Consider the following 17,973-nt stretch of genomic DNA (forward strand, 5'->3'; position numbering starts at 1 on the left):
CCATTTTTTGACTGGATTATTTTTCTTTGTTGTTGTTGAGTCTCATCAGCTCTTTGCAGATTTTTGTGATCAGTCCTTTATCATTAGTGTTGGGTGCAAAAATGTTCTCCCAGTTGGTGGGGTTTCTTTTGTTTTTGTTATTGTCTCTTTTGCTGTGCAGAAGCTCTTTAATTTGATGTAGTCCCAGCTGTTTATCTTTGCCTTCACTATCACTGCTTTGGGTGATGTGTCTGTAAAGATGTCTTTGATGTGCAAATCCCGTAGTGTTTCGCCTATATTTCCTTCTATGTATTTTATGGTTTCAGGTCTTATGCCTAGTTCTTTAATCCATTTTGAGTTGATTTTTGTGTATGGTGTGAGGTAGTGGTCAAGCTTCATTCTTTTGCATGTAGCGACCCAGTTTTCCCAGCACCATTTATTGAACAAACTTTCTTTGCTCCAATGCATAGTCTTTGCTCCTTTGTCAAAGATTAGTTGACCATAAATCTTTGGGTTTATTTCTGGATTTTCTATTCGATTCCATTGGTCTGTATGTCTGTTCTTGTTCCAATACCATGCAGTTTTGATGATTATGGCTTTGTAGTATAGTTTGAAGTCTGGGAGTGTGATGCCTCCATTTCCTTCTTTTTTTTTCAGTAGAGCTTTGGCTATTCGGGGTTTTTAGTGATTCCATATGAATTTCATCAATAATTGTTCTATTTCTTTGAAGAATGACATTGAAATTTTGATTGGAATAGCATTGAATCTGTATATTGCTTTTGGTAGGATGGCCATTTTAATAATGTTTATTCTTCCAATCCATGAGCAGGGGATGTCTTTCCATTTCTTTGTGTCTTCTTCTATTTCTTTTAACAGTGTTTTATAGTTTTCTTTGTATAGGTCCTTTACCTCTTTTGTTAGATTTATTCCCAAATATTTGATTATTTTTGTTTCGATAATAAAGGGATGGTTTTTTGATTTCTTCTTCTTCAGATTTGTTGTTTGTGTATAGGAAGGCTACTGACTTTTGCGTGTTGATTTTGTATCCTGCCACTTTACTGAATTGATTGATGAGTTGAATTAGTTTTTCTGTGGAGATTTTGGGGTTCTCTATGTATATTATCATATCATCTGCAAATAGTGATAGTTTGACTTCTTCTTTACCTATTTGGATTCCTTGGATGTCTTTCTCTTGTCTTATTGCTCTGGCTAGGACTTCCAGTATTATATTGAAAAGCAGTGGTGAGAGTGGAGATCCTTGTCTTGTTCCAGATCTTAATGGAATTGCTTTCAGCTTTTCACCATTGAGAATGATACTGGCTGTTGGCTTGTCATAGATGGCCTTTATGATGTTGAGGTATGTTCCTTGTATCCCAAGAATTTCAAGGGCTTTTATCATGAATGGGTGTTGCACTTTGTCGAAAGCTTTCTCAGCATCTATTGATATTATCATATGGTTTTTATATTTCTTTTGTTGATGTGTTGGATAACGTTGATTGATTTTCGGATGTTAAACCATCCTTGTGTCCCTGGAATGAATCCAACTTGGTCGTGGTGAATTATCTTATGGATACATTGTTGGATTCTGATAGCTAAAATTTTATTGAGGATTTTTGCATCAGTGTTCATTAGGGAGATTGGCCTGTAGTTTTCCTTTTTTGTGTTGTCCTTATTCGGTTTTGGTATTAGTATAATATTGGCTTCATAGAACGTGTTTGGTATTGTCCCTTCCTTCTCAATTTTTTGGAAGAGTTTGTGAAGGATAGGCACTAATTCGTCTCTGAATGTTTGGTAGAATTCATTTGTAAATCCATCAGGTCCTGGGCTTTTGTTTTTGGGGAGGTTTTTGATTACCATTTCAATTTCGCTGCTTGTAATTGGTCTGTTTAGGTGTTCTATTTCTTCTTTATCTAGCTTTGGGTGATTGTAGAGTTGTAGGAATTTGTCCATCTCCTCTAGATTGTTGAACTTGTTTCCATATAACTGTTCATAGTAGTTACTGATTATTCTTTTGATTTCTGCTGTGTCCGTTGTGATTTCTCCTCTTTCATTTATGATCTTGTGTATTTGTGCTTTCTCCCTTTTTTCCTTTGTGAGCCTGGCTAGGGGTTTGTCTATTTTATTTATTTTTTCAAAGAACCAGCTCTTGGTTTCATTGATCTTTTGGATTGTTTTTTTTTAGTTTCAATTTCATTTATTTCTGCTTTGGTTTTTATTATTTCTTTTCTTCTACTGGTTTTTGGTTTTTTTTTGTTGTTCTTTTTCTAGATCTTTGAGCTTCGAGATTAGGTTGTTTCTTTGAGTTCTTTCTTGTTTTTTGATGTGAGCTTCTATTGCTATATATTTTCCTCTTATTACTGCTTTTGCTGCATCCCATACATTTAGGATATTGGTGTCCTCCTTGTCATTCAATTCAAAGAATTTTTTAATTTCTTCTTTGATCTCCTCGTTAGTCCAGTGGTCTTCCAGTAGTGTGGTTTTTAATCTCCATGAGGTAGGATAGTTCCTTGCATGGCAACAGATTTCTGGCTCCACACAAAGTGGCCAGCTCCCCAGTTAAGTCATGGCTTCAGTGATGTTTGTGCTTTTTTCCAGCCTCATAGTAATAATGTGCTTGTGTTCTAAAGTCAGAGTTGGAATAGAGCAAGTCTGACTGACTAAACGGTTGAAGGACTATAGTGGGTATTGCTTACTTAATATTGCAGATTAGACAAGCAACTTTTTTTTTTTTTTTACTCTTTTATGTGCCCCAGTAACTGTGGTATTGTTTGTGGACATTTTATAAAAGTATCTATGCCAATGTTATTCAATATTTTGCACAAATCTAGTGGAAATCTGATTGGAAGTGGTTGGTGATTACAAATATACAAAAACATTGTGTGTGAATTAGATGAATAGCAAATCTATTATCTGTATCTATCTTTCATCTACCTATTATATACATATCTATTCCTATGTATTTACGTAGGAATTATATGCATGTTCTGTGTGTGTGTATGTGCTTACACACATATAGATTACTCTGTGGTCATGCTAGTTCTTTAAAATTTTTAGATCACCAAACTAGTTATTTTTCTATGCAATAATCATGAAATTTTATGTAAAAGAGTCCTATTCATAGAAAATTTTGGGATTTCTTGTCCTGGCTAAAGGTAGTGAGATAATTCCTAATATAGAATTTTGTTTAAAAGTTAAAATAAAATCTCAAATAAAAATTGGTTTGAAATCTACTTATACAAGCTTGAGGAGTTATATAGATTTTTAATCTTCTTACAGTTTTATGTTGGAATCAACTTAAAAGTCTCTGTTGCTGGAGTCAATCTAGAAAATTTTATATGCAAAAAAAGAGAGACAAGAGGAAAAATTAAGCCTTCATTGTTGGTAACCAACCCAATCTAATTAGAAGTTTGTCTTTTAGATATATTTGCCGGTGCTAGGTTTCCAGACCAGGAAGGCCTCAGGCTTCCTGTATTGCTTATTTTCATTGCATACATCTGTGCCTTAGATGCAGATATGATCTATTTTTAAAACTCTCTCTTTAAGAAACCAAATTGAAGGTTTAAATGGATAGTAAGATTTCTGGCTTGTAGTAGATCATATTCCTTGATCCATGACCTAGTGAAGATCCTATTGTGTTTCATTTCTTTTATCTCCCTCAACTCTTTACTTATTTGTAGAAATATCCCATCAGTTTGGATAACTTAATTGAAATGAAAATTCCCTTTATTAATAACATTTTAAGGCCATTTGCATTATTATGCTATTTTTAATTATGCCAATTAATTAAGAATTAATACCCAAAAGGATGAAATATTTGCAAATAACTACCCAACATACCATATATTCTCAGCTATTATCAGATTCTTAGGAAAGAACCTCATTCCTCAAATGATGCCATGTAAATAGGAAACTGATGTGCAGCAGGCCTGGTTAATAATTCATTTCCATTCCTTACTAGTCATTATACTCACAGTGCTTTATTTTTCAGGGATGCTGATTCTAATATTAGACTACATACAACAGACAGCGTTTAGTTTTGTGCAGACACCAACTGGTTTTTCAGAATCACGACACTCACGCCTACATTTGCCATTCTTGAAAAAACAAGTATAGGTGTCCTTCATGGCACATTTCACTGCTAAAGGAAAAAAAGAAATCACATAAACCACTGAGTCACTATGTGTCTCACTGCCCCAGACTTCATATAACTATATTGACATGGAAATTTTTATAACATCTGAATATGCAAAGATTTTCTCCTGCAGTAGGAACTTATACAATGTTTTTTACTATTTTTCTGATAATGACAATTTTGTGATATTCCTGCTTCATAGTTGACTGTTTTTCCAGCTCTCAGCTGGGCTCACTAATGGCTAAAGCTTAGTGTTCCATGAGAATTTTTAAGTAGTTACTACTTTACTCTGGAGTGGCTCTGGAATGGACAGCATGTATTTCTATGGTTCCCTATCCAGCTGACTGTCTTTTCCTCTAATCAAAAACAAATAAAATATAAATATCTTTGGTTTTGGATTCAAAAATGGAAAAATTAGTTTAAGTCGTTTACATGGCTATTATGTTTTTATCTCAGGACTCTTTCATGGGAAGAGTGAAGAAAAACCTAAGGGATGCTGGGATAAATGGGGTTCATGGAGCACACACAAAGATCTGAGGCTTGTCAGGAATAGGGGGCTGCTGGTATCTCTAGTGATGTCATTCGTAACCAGGGTTAGACATGCAGTGAAGAAGGGGAAACTGGCCACCTCTTCTGAGTTCTTTCCTGAGAGCCTGTCTTCTCTCAAATACTAAGGCTCATATTACCACAACATACTCACTATTAAACTCAACCACATCATGAGTAGAAGACATAATGTTTTATCTCTTCAAAAAATGTTTGCATTTTTAAGTGGGCCAGTAAGGGAGGAAGACTATTAAAGTGAAAACATTAAACAAAATGGTCAATTAGCAAGTATGAGAAAATAAGGTATGTGAATCAATGTTCTCTCTTTTCCTATCATTTTACTATAGGGGACTCAACTGTCATCATGCTATTGATGACATGATATTCTGATGTCCTCTGATTTTAGCAAAATAATGTTAGCATAAAATCTGTCTGCTAATTGGGGTAACTAACTTTTATAGGACAAAAGTTAAACCCATAGTTTATATATATATATATATATATATATATATATATATAGCTATCTAGGGTAGCCCATGGGATAACACTATTCCACTGTATAAATTAACAATGTCTCCTTATTTCTGTTATCTAGAGATGCTATTTATTGCCTTTGATGCCAGAGGGAAAAGACATTATTTCACTAGCTTAAAAATGCATCCTCAAATTATACTGTCCTACACGAGGGAAGGGGTGTGAAGTATGTATGTCTACTTAATTGGAATTTACAAATAACAGGAGATGACAGCTGTCAAGCAGCAGTATGAGAAAAAGAATAGCATTATTTAAGTGGGATTTCTAAATTAGCATTTTTCCACTAGTAACAAAACAACAAATAGCTACTCTCTAGATAACAGCTATTGTATCATCTAAAAATTCATTTATGTGCAAGAAGGAATTGTAATTTTTTCAACTTTTAGATTAAACCATGAAACCACGCACACACACACGTCTCTAAGGTGACTGAAGATACTGAAAATGTCATGAAAGTTTTTATATTTTTTTTTTCAAAAGTGACTGACACAAGGGACATGTGTAAATCATGACAAAATAACTGGAGTTAACATTTTATATCCAAATGTGGTTGTCTTATATATCAGTTTTCTCTATTTTTAAGAAAATCCCTGTTTGGGGTTAGAATAAAGTAAAACCTGGTTTTAATTCAACTTGTTCTTAGTTTAGAAGGATGTAATACATCAATAATCCTCATCATTTCCATCTGAGAAAATTTATTTTAATTATAAAAGACTACAAACAAGTTGAGTATTTTATTCAAAATACTAAGGTCTATTTGAGTTTTTTGAATTTACTCAGTTAGACTTACTCTTAGAGCAATTGACTTCATTTACTCTAAGAGATAGAGTTGTAGTTCAAATAACAAATCATTGAAGTCCTAGATCACTCCTAAATCAGACCTAGAGGTTTTTTCCTTTGTTTTGTTTGTTTTGCTTTTATGGTGAGTGGATTTGTTTTCCAATCCACTGGGTGTGTGTAAAGTGACTGTATACACTGTACTTGTATACACAAGAAAAATACTTTTCCTATTTCAACTAACTTGAACTGTGCCAAAATAGCACTTTCAATGATCTCCATCAAGACACATCACTTTGGCTGCTAATCTAACCTTAGCGTGTTGAATGCAATGACTTACAAAGGAGAATATAAATTCCAAGTACATGAAGCCCAATAGGATAAATATTGCCTCCATTATCTCCTATAATTAATGTCAAAATAGAGCTTCTCTTTCCAAAATGAAGTACCAAGATGTTACTTTCTTTAAAAGAGGTTTCAATACAATGTAAAAATAACTATACTATTTAAGAAGAAACTAAAATATGCCTGTCTACAGGAATTTTGCATATTTGTGTAACATTAATCTTCACAATAATGCTATGAGGTAGACTTAATTACTTGTAGTTAATTCACAGATGAAGAAGATAGTGCTGAAGGAATTTAAATAACCCGGTAGATTTATATTGTCAATAGGTGGCAAAACCCAATCTGAATCCACATATCAGAAACTCAAAAGCCGTGCTTATTTCAGTACATGATTAATATCAATTGCCCTGTAATTGGACCTGAGTTAACAGAGCCATTAATATATTCTTAGATTTTAAATCCATTGAAAACACCACATTTTTATAAATGAGAATTCTCAAAGTAAATCATGCAACATAACATAGCCAAGATCACAACTTAGTGTAAATTAGTGGAAAATCTGTTGACATTTTGCTACACAAAATACCCCATTATGTCTTAAAACTTTAGATAATTGTAATATTCTACCTAAATTGTCTTTTTAGACAAACTCATACTAACTGAGAACAAAGCATTTGATCAAAGCCGAGTGATTCCTTTATCTTCAGTTGACAGCAATCAAGATTACTCTCTCCAGAAAAATTATTTCAATTAACATTTGCATTTTACCTGGTAGCAATGGCGCTAGAAGGAAGAGTAAAAAAAAGAGGACAGGCATCTTCATGATTGAAGAACGTCAGTTAAGTCCACAGCTCTGGAGTCTTAAAAAGGAGGTAGAGAGACTATCTTTCTATATTTCTCTGCCTGCAGTGATATGAATTTAGTCATTCATGTTTATCAAAAGTTAACATTCCTGTTTAGCAGTGCCTGTGGCAACAGCACTGGACATTGTTTTTATCTTGGGAATGGAAAGGTCTCGTGAAATCCCCAGCAGATTATTATTATTTTTAATGACTAGTTATCTAAGAAATTCCATATCACTGGGAATTTTTTACAGGACATTTGAGAAATATAAACATGAGAATTTAATCCTAGCATTTTTTTCTTTTTCTTAAAAAGCTATTTGAACTACTGAATTTAGAAAGTTGCAGAAATTCTTGTTCCCTAATTTATTGCTTTTGCCACTGGATCATCTTTCCCCCATGATTTACAGCCATTGTTAAAGCACTCATCATTACCAAAAGAATTATTTTCTGAATCTCACATGAATGTGCAGCACAGAGACAAATAAGGTGTATGAGAATTTCACAGTGAATATGTACACTCACAACACACACACAACCAAACAACATTGTTTGTACTGTTGTATCTGCAAGATGCCAAATGGAAACACCATTAACTATCATTTTAACAAGAAAATAAATTATTTGGATGGCATCTGTAAGGAGATATTTAAGTTACCACTTTTATGAAGGAATATTCAGCAAAAAATTCAAATCAAAGTTTGCTTTACTTTGCTTTGAGTGTTCTTTTGTTTTGGGTCTGGAAATAACAATTACTAGGAATTGTGGTTATAATCCATTAAAGAGAAGCAGTAGCAAAATTCCCAATTTAAAGGCATTAGATTTTTCTACTCTTAGAGCACAAGGGAAGTTTTCTACTAAAAATTAAAAAATGTGATAAACCTCATTACACTTAATTACGATCCAAGTAACCTGAAACACTGCAAGATTATTCAGTGGTTGTGCCATGTAGTTAGTATACTGTTGAATCCCCAGGACCAGTCTCTGTAACAAATTTGCAAAAATTGAATGGGTCCTCTAAACTGTCTTTACTATAAAATAGGTTCAAAGGTTCAAAGACTTATTAATTATTCAAGCGAATAGTTACAGATTAGATGTGACTCTCACTCCAAATAGTGCTATTAAAATATTGGCGGTGGGTGAGATGTGGTAACAACACCTGAAAGGGGGGAACCCTAAACCTCTAAATCATATACAACATTGTAAGTCAATGTTACCTCTATAAAAAAATAAATAAAACATGAAAGAATAGTTGGAGCTCATCTTAGTCTAGTGTTTTTAGGATATATATTTGTTTTCAGTACACTAGTTATTACAAATGTTGCTTCTGCTGTTCCAGGGCTTATAGAAATAGATACATGGAGAAACTAGTGTGAAAATATAAACACCTTATTATTTTTGACATCTTCCTCTACTGTAGGTAACTTTCATTGACCATTGAATCTTATGTACCTTAAAAGAGTGTTTATTTAGGAGTTAGAGTAGCCAGGTTTGTTTTTGTTTTTGTTTTTGTTTTCCTATATGCCACTGACATGCTTAGAAATGATCTGTTCAATTCATCTATCTGGGCTTCACATCCCTTATCCTTGAATAATAAGAGCTAATATTTGTTATATTTGCTATGTGGGCACTGTATTAAATACTTTCCTTATATTAACTCATTTAATTATCTATGAAGTTAACTAATCTTTTATTTTAAGGATTTGACTCATTTAACCTTAGTATATTAGTATACTAGAATATACTAGAATATATTATATATTCTAATATTATATATTAGAATATATATTAGAATATTAGAATATACTAGAATATATTAGAATATACTAGAATATATTAGTATATTAGAATATACTTATTGAATGAGCAGAACTTTGTAAAGACAGCAATTATTTCTATATTCTATTATAATTTCTGCATCAGTCTCATACTTAGTTTTCCTATCTTTATATCAGTTAAATGATGTGATATTTAGATAATAAGGCTACATGTGTTATTTTAGTAAATCCTATAAAGGAGGTAAAAATACTATTTTAAATTTGTAGATGTGGAAACCCAGACAAAAAATTCAAGTACTTTTCCCAATTTGGTTAAGTTGCGTGAGATAGTGAGGGAAAATGAACCCAGCGTATTGAATTCCAGAGTTCCACCTCTTGGCCACCTACATACTTACTGTATGATGACTAGCATGATCAAATTATTTTGAAATCCCCACCATGAAAAATTCTTGCTCTGATTTCTTTCATTGCTCATAAGACATAGGTAAAACTTTATAAATATAAAATACTAGAAAATTAAATGTGATATCATGAAATTATTGATATAGAAAATCCTATTCATATGGTTTTCAAAACTAATTTTGTAATTGCTAGGGTAAATTTGTCAAGCTCTTTGGCTATTTTAAGTAATCATAATGCACATTTCTTAAACTGGTATTTATAAGGAAAAACATTGTACTCTTTAATCATTTAACTACCGGTCCATCAAATGTGCTGAACAAAAGTACGATAACAAAGTCTCTTTGTTCTTCAATAGAAGATATTTCTTTAAAATCCAAAAAAAAGTGAGACTCTTATATCAGAGTTGCAACATTGATTCTGATAGCAGAGCAAATAGGATGAAGGGCATCTTCTAAAGATAAAATAACTTAGAAAAAAGCCCAAAGATAGATGTATTTTATCAAGTATCACAACATACTTCAGTGATAGCAATAACACAAGATGATATTTCTTAAAATTATGCATAAGTTGATCAGAGAACCATATTTATCTTTCATCTATGTTCATAAGCTTAGTTCTTTACTAATATGGCATATTAAAAAAAGTCCACATATCCACAAATGATGCTGAGATTAGCAAACTATCAGAAAAAGTATGTAGAAACCCATGTCACTCAATTTCAGATATTCAAAAATTAAATACATGTGTGTAAGTATATACATATGTATATGTGGATATAAAATGTATCAAAAATATGTATGAAAGCATTTTATACTCTTCTTAAGGAAGGGCCTTTCTAAGCAAGGAAAAAGTCTTAGAATCTACATGAAATATGATTTGACTATATGCAAACTTATATTTTATATTTATTTTTACGAATGAAAAGCAAAATTTGAATAAAGTATTTGCAATGTATTTATGTAAAGAGGCACCCTATAGTAAATGTATTCCTGTGGTCTTGAACCTCAAAGGGACAGCTCTTATTGAATGAGCAGAACTTTGTAAAGACAGCAATTATTTCTATATTCTATTATAATTTCTGCATCAGTCTCATACTTAGTTTTCCTATCTTTATGTCAGTTAAATGATGTGATATTTAGACAATAAGGCTACGTGTGTTAATTTTAGTAAATCAAATTTCTTATGAGGTCATGATTAAACTGGTAAATATTCAATTGTGTAAGTTTAGAGTCCATAAAAATACAAAAAGTACTCCTCAATTGTAATAAACATGGTAGAGGAAATCAGCACCAGGTATGCCCCCATCAAAACCTCTAAGAAAAAATAACAAAGCTCCTTCCTTATTCCATTAAATACACAATTAACAACTACAATGGAAGACCCCCAATATTGGTTTATGTGTTTATTTATTACAGTTTTAAATTAGTCATTATATTCTTATACCTTTTTGCACTGGTGCACATATGACTTCTTTGATCAGATGTACTTCTTCCATTTCAAGATTAATCATCTTCAAATAGCCTCTCAACACAGCAGAACATACGTGGTGAGAAACATAGATCAATTCGCTTTTCACTTTCATCACAGGTTCTCCTACATTGACCCATATATTTTGAGCACTGATCAGGATCCACGAAGGAACATGTAGCTACATAAAGGAAGAATAACTGGAATTACTGATCCTTTACTTAAAAACATAGTATTCCTAATTACAAAAAAGTACTGTGTGTACAAATTTGAAAATTACCGAGAGACACTAAAAATGTCACATACACATAACAAGTTTCAGTTACAAAAAAATTTTATGTATATAAATATATACTCAGGGCCTCCCTGGTAGCGCAAGGGGTTAAGATGCAACCTATGAAGTTGTCTGCAGCCACTGCAGCACGAGTTTGATCCCCAGACAGGGAGATACCCACATGGAGCAGCAGACCTCTCCTGACTTGCCTGCTGCGCCCCTCAGCAGTGTATGTCAGTCAGTCTGCCTGTTCTGCTCCCCACTCTGTCTCTGGTGAATCCTCTCACCCCCTGCACCCCAGTTCTTGCCTATACCCCAGTTCTTGTATGCATAAATAAATAAATCTTTAAAAATATATATATATACTCATACACATATTTGAAACTTTATTTTTTAATTGAAGCAAGATTGGTTTACAATGTTGTTTGTGTTTTAGAGCTATAGAATCTCCCCCTTCAGATGTTGCTATCACAAGGCACCCACCACCCCAGCACTGGTATCCATTGTGCTTCTTCTCCTTTCTGTTTTCTTTCCTCTACTTCCCCACTCCCTGGGCAGTTTCATTTCTACTTGTTTTTAATTAATGTATGATCAAATTTTGTGTCATATATTATACTCCTTGACAAGATTTAAAAATTTTAGAGCTACATAATGTTGTCTTGAAATCATATTTATTTTGTCTTTTAATTAGGTCATATTTAATGTTTTAGTATTATAAGAAAATTTTAGTATTACAATAAAATGTTTCTGAAGAAAATTATCTCATTGCTTTCTGAATTCCTTTTTTGTTGTTGCTAGAGAAGTCAGCTCCCAATTTAATATTTGTTCCTTTCACAGGTATTTTTTCTTCAATTTTTGCTTTGTTTTTTTGTTTTTGTTTTTTTTTTTAGCCACTTACTAAGTGGTTTTGTGTTCATTCATTCCTTATTTTGTCCTCCCTTCCTTTCTCCCTTCTCTCATCTTTTTAATTTTCCCTCTTTCATCTTTTTAAAATGTCTTGCCAACATGCATAAACTACTGTTTAACACACTCACTATGTATTGAATTGTGTTTTATTTTTCAGTTCTACAATTTTGCCTTTGTTCTTTGATGTAGCTTTCATTTCTCTGCCAAGTTTTTAAACTTATATTTTTATTTATTTAAGCAAATTAGGCATAATTATTTAAAGTCTGATTCTGATACCTTCATTATCTGAATCCTTCATTAATGAATCTCTTAGGTATTAAGCTGTTCTTTGATATTTGACAGGATGGTCTTGTTTTCATTTATTCCTATTACTTTCATCATATAAAATGTTAATGAAAATTTGAGGAAATAACATGAGGCCTAGAATGATACTATCTTTTTTTCCAGAAGTGATTTATTGTTTCATGCTTTTGGCTAGAACCACCAACCAATGTATTTGGATGAGTTCTGAATATTTACAGAATTTGAGATAATATGAAAATTGACATCCCCTTGGATGGCTGAATTAATGTCATTTTAACTTAAACCTACTTTACAACATTCTAGGATCCTCATCCAAAACATAGATTTTTTTTAAATAGTTCTTCCTTCTCATGTTCTGGATTATACTTTTTGCCCCTGTGGTAGTATAAGTCTATAAGATTCAACTTCTCTCTTTTCTCTTCAGAAATGGCAGATGCGTCTAGGGAGAAGAGTTACCTCAATGGCATATCTCAAAAAAAAATCAGGCTTTTTTCCTGTAATTTTTCATTGCTCTATTAATTCTGTGATGCTTTTAGAAAGAAATTATTTGTCGCATATGTCCATCTATCCCTTTGCTCCCAGCGACAGTTATTAAAAAAAAAAAAACAACCACCATATTTTATAGCATGTTTTAACATTAGGTTGCTATGTGAAGCATACTGCTATAATTTATAGCGTGTTTTAACATTGGGTAGAAAAAACACTATTTTTACCTTTTTTTTAAAAAGATCTATCATCTATCTATCTATCTATCTATCTATCTATCTATCTATCTATCTATCTGTCTGTCTGTCTGTCTGTCTGTCTGTCTGTCTGTCTGTCTGTCTGTCTATCTATCTATCTATCTATCTATCTATCTATCTATCTATCTATCTATCTATCTATCTATCTATCTATACATACAAGCAATGGGTACAGTCAGAAGCGAGGGAGGGTGAGCTAATTCACCAGAGCCAGACTGGGGAGCAGAACAGGAAGAATGACGTACTGCTGAGGGGAGCAGTGAGTGCGGCAGGAGAGGTCTGCGCACCATGTGGGTCCCTCACCAGCGCCCGGCATGGGACCGGTGCTACAGAGGCTGCGGGCAGCCTAGCAACCCAGCGCTCAACTGCTGCGCCACCGGAGAGACCCCACTATTTTTACTTTTCAGAATCTTCCAATGGTATAGATTAATATATTTTTAACTACAGAGTGAAAGTGGGTTTATAATCATGGACTTTGAGCTTGAATTTTAATTCTGCCGTTTGCTATCTATGTGACTTTGGATAAGCAATATAAATTCAATAAGCCTTAGTTGCCTCATTGACAAAATGGAGATAATGTTACTAATTCTTGAGTAATATATAAAAATATTTGAAATGTTGCCTAGAATGTATTAGTTTCTTACAAGTTAAGAACAATGATTAATTGATTAATTAGTGGAGACCAAAAGACTACTGTTCATTACTGAGTATGTCTTTGAGAAAAGCAATGGACTTTATCTAGAATTAAAACATTGAAGTTTAGAGATAAATAAAATAGATTTTTTAAGTGCCATGATAGAGAAATACATTGGGTCCAATGTGTGGAGATGAGTATTTACCATGGTTGGTATCACAGAAGACTGATAAGAAAGTGTGAACTTTAAAAATGAGTGAAAAGTATACAAAAAGAATATGAACTAGGTAGACAAAATAATATGATTCTTATTGGAAAGCTGAAAGAGAGCACTGGCACGATTAGGTTTGAAAAATAATAATAATGAAAATAGTTTTCATTCATTGAAAACTTACTATGTGTCAGATATTGTTTTAAATATTTCACATTCATGATTTCACTCAAATGTCATAAAACATTGAGGTAGATTATGTTTAGATAAAATGTTGCCTTTGGGTGAAAAAATAATTTGCCCTTCTGTATAAAGCTAATACATGCTTAACTTAAGTTCAATGTTAGATTGTTCCAAATCCAGAATTCACATTTTAAGTTTTTAATCTATGGCCTCAATATTGAGGAGGTTGGAAAGTAACAAATAAAAGGCACTCAATAGGTATCTGAATTTTCCCTCAAATTAGATACTGCCTCCAGTATACCTGGTAGTCTCTAGGAGCCATAATTATTTTATGACTATAGAGGAACATGAAGATATGAAAGTTGTAAGTTGAGTGTACAGTAACTGATACTGTCTTCTCACCAACATTTAACAAAGGTGAATGTCTCTCCTTCACTATTTTAGACACAGCTTCCTATTCATCATGAAATATATCACAAAGCTGGGGCCTCCTTGGTGGTGCAAGGGATTAAGATGCAACCTATGAAGCTATCTGCAGCCTCTGCAGCATGAGTTCAATCCTCAGCCAAGGAGCTACCCACATGGTGCAGCAGACCTCCCCTGTCTTGCCTGCTACTCCCCTCAGCAGTGTATTTCAATCAAATGTGCCTGTTCTGTTCCCCACTCTGTCTCTGGTGAATTCTCTCACCACCACCACCCCCACACCTCTGGCCTGTACCCCAGTTCTTGTATGCAAAAATAAATAAATCTTTTAAAAAAATGAAATATATCACAAAGCTGCCAAGGCCACCATGGTTCTGTCATTTGAGATTCTTGGCATATTCTGAGACATATTAAGAACTGACTGTCTCTGGCCATTACCTTGTACTCTTTCCCTCCACTATTTCCTCTCATTTCCCCCCTTTCTACTTACAGCTTCTTTTTTTCTTTCCTTGAATGATTGCAATATGATATTCAATGTGATAAACATTTTGCTTACCTTATCCCTTTCAATCTTTGCAAAACTATATGGAAGTAATATTATTACCACCCAATGTATAGTTAAAAGGACTAAAACTTCCTTCACAACTATAAAGGAGTTCCAGGTCCATAATATAAACTTTGGTCTATTTGCTGGCACGCTCAGTGTATAAACCATTATAGTATGATGTTTTCACCATTTGTATAAATTATTTCATGTTTTCCTTAAAATACTATGCACTCCTGTAGGTTTTAACTATCATTAGTTCTGGTCTCTATAAATTATCTACAACTAGTCACTCTGGACCAAATACTCATTTTAAGTCTTCACAAAATGTCCACATGATCCAACACTTTTATTGCTTCTTTTGTGACTTTAAGGTTTTACCAAGAGCCAAACCACACCATTGTGCAACTGACATGTATTATTCTAACTCCATCAAAGCCACCCACGTGACTTTTTTTATTATGTTTCCTGTTTTTGTGGTCTATCAAAGGCCAAATGTAGAAGATTCTGTCCATTTCAATAGACATTATAATTTTCAATAATATATCTGTTCAGATTATCAAAAGGCAAAAGAAAGCTGTGGTAACATTAATAGACCAAATATCTTTATAGCCTTAAAGTTTTTGCAATGCTTAGCAAATGTGGAATTTGATGATACAGACCCCACACATCTGAAGTGCTATCTTCCCATTGTGATTTCACTGCTTTAAACCAAATTATCATTATTTTTAAAGATTTATTTATACATACAAGAACTGGGGTGTGAGGGTGACAGTATTCACCAGAGAGAGTGGGAAGCAGAATACATGGGTCTAATGAAATACACTGCTGAGGGGAGCAGTGGGATAAGACGGAAGAGGTATGCTGCACCATGCGGGTTAGCTCCTTGGCTGGGGATTGAACTTATGCTGCAGTGGCTGGTGATAGCTTAATAGTGCTGAAATTTTAACCCCTGCACCATCTGGGAAGCCCTTAAACCAAATTGTTTATCCAGATTTTTCTTTAACATTAGAGTCTTTCAATGGCTCTTGGAAGCATAATGAATTGGAAAGGACAAATACGAGGGGATCTGAAAACCCTAGATTTGTGTTCTACTTGTCACTCATAGTACTGGTGTGAACATGAAAAATCCCCTCCCTCTGTGTCATTTCCTCTTCTATAAAATGGGATGACAGTCATCTCATATTACAAGATCACATTAGATGTGAAGGTATGTAATGGTATTTGACACATATTAGTCACATGTTTATTTCTTGTTTTTCCTCTCATTCTCTTACCTTTCAAGGTCTAAATAGTAGTATCTTACTCTACATTTCAAAGTTCTTATGAAAGCTTGAGAGAACTCAGGACATTTCCCCAAACCTCCACAATTGACACAATTCCACCACCCATACTATAAAGCAATGAAATATGCTATTTCTGATACCACTTGAATTTCTAACTTCCTAGGACTAAATTAGAACTATTGGATTTAAATTTACATCTCCATTGTTAGAAAACCTGGATTTTCTCAGTGCTATAGCTTTCAATAATACCATGTAATGAACACCAAGGTATTTATTACAGTGCATATTTTGATTATTTTTCATTGATTTATAATGCTATCATTATATTACTTTACTAATGTATTAACTATTTCAAGAGGGATTTTTTTTAAAGATTTATTTATTTATGCATACAAGAGCTAGAGTATAGACCAGAGATGTTGGGGTGAAAGTATTCACCAGAGACAGAGTACGGAACAGAACGGGCAGACAGACTGAAATACATTGCTGACCGGAGAAGCAGGCGAGACAGGAGAGTTCTGCTTTGCCATGTGGGTTTCTCTGTGGCCAGCCAGGATCGAACTCATGCTGAATAGGCAGCATATTGCTTCATACTGCGGCGCTTAACCCTTTGCATCACCAGGGAGGCCCTCAAGAGGGATTTTGAGTTACTATTTCTTCACTTGCCATTTTAATTTTACAGTACTTCAATTGGACCAGCATATTCTTAGACTAATATTCTCGATCATCTTATATATTCTATTACTGATAGACCTGATAGAATATATGTTGTTGTTTTCCATCCATTCATTTTCTCTGTAACCTAAAATATTATTAGTCTTAATTTCTGAATCTCTTAAATATTTTAATAATTTATACTTTTATTAATAATTTCAATATAAAAAATAAATCAAGCCCTCAAAAGAAAATAGGACTATCCTTAATCATCTCACCTTTTTGCATTAATTTTCCAAATTAGTTAAATCAAGTCCATTAGTATAACAGTATTCTAAATGAGGCAACCAACATTCAACGTAACCAAGGGAAATGAATTGACAAAACTGTGTCAAGAAACTGTATTTTCCAATTTGTAATCTAGTATTTCTTTTTTTAACTAGTAGCTTTATGTTACATACAAACATACCAGAAGCATATATTTTTACCTGGCAGGATGAAGGTCACATAACACAGAACGTGGAAAAGGTAATAAAAAATCTTCATTCTATTTTTGAAAGCAGCTGAAAAATGTGGTAACACAATCTAAAGTGCTTTTCAAAAGGTGAAGAGAGATTTGCTATTTATACTTTTCTAGTAGAATAGAAGACTCTTTTCCCGGAAATTGTTTTAATTTTGTGTGCTTTTCTCTGCACCACTAACTCCAGCTGTGGGCAGAATTACCAAATTGAAAACATTTGAGATTAATTGATCCTTAGAGAGGAGTTTTCACCTGGGTATATATATATGATATCTTCATATCAGTGATGATCAATTAAGCAGCAACACAAACAGGCAGGCATGGAGTAGGTTTAAGAGAACTATTTAGCCATTTTAGATGAAAACAACTGATATTTACCATGTCAGTTAACTCGTGGTTGCCTTTTAAAATATGTCCTCTTGATTAATTCAGTGTGAATATTCATCAATGGCTATGTATCTAAAGTCCTTAATTATATTCAGTTAGG

The 17,973-nt window shown here is 33.3% G+C and overlaps 1 protein-coding gene across 1 annotated transcript; it reads right to left on the reverse strand.

Moving 5' to 3' along the window:
• Positions 1-10,840: 10,840 nt before the first annotated feature.
• DEFB114 (defensin beta 114) lies at positions 10,841-17,512 on the reverse strand. The gene is made up of 2 exons (XM_037520907.1): positions 17,455-17,512; positions 10,841-10,986 (listed from the first exon to the last, which is right to left on the reverse strand). The coding sequence occupies exons 1-2, from the start codon at positions 17,510-17,512 to the stop codon at positions 10,841-10,843; spliced, it is 204 nt and encodes a 67-aa protein (XP_037376804.1).
• Between the last annotated feature and the right edge of the window lie 461 nt (positions 17,513-17,973).

Source organism: Talpa occidentalis, unplaced genomic scaffold (assembly GCF_014898055.3).
Source record: "Talpa occidentalis isolate TD23 unplaced genomic scaffold, MPIMG_talOcc4v2.1 talOcc4.2, whole genome shotgun sequence".
NCBI lineage: Eukaryota > Metazoa > Chordata > Mammalia > Eulipotyphla > Talpidae > Talpa > Talpa occidentalis.

Excerpts from the sequence above, each read along its gene's own strand:
- DEFB114 (XM_037520907.1), bottom strand. The coding sequence starts at position 17,512 with ATGAAGATTTTTTATTACCTTTTCCACGTTCTGTGTTATGTGACCTTC. Across the intron at positions 10,987-17,454 it reads TGTGACCTTCATCCTGCCAG|CTACATGTTCCTTCGTGGAT; the intron begins GTAAAAATATAT and ends TCCTTTATGTAG.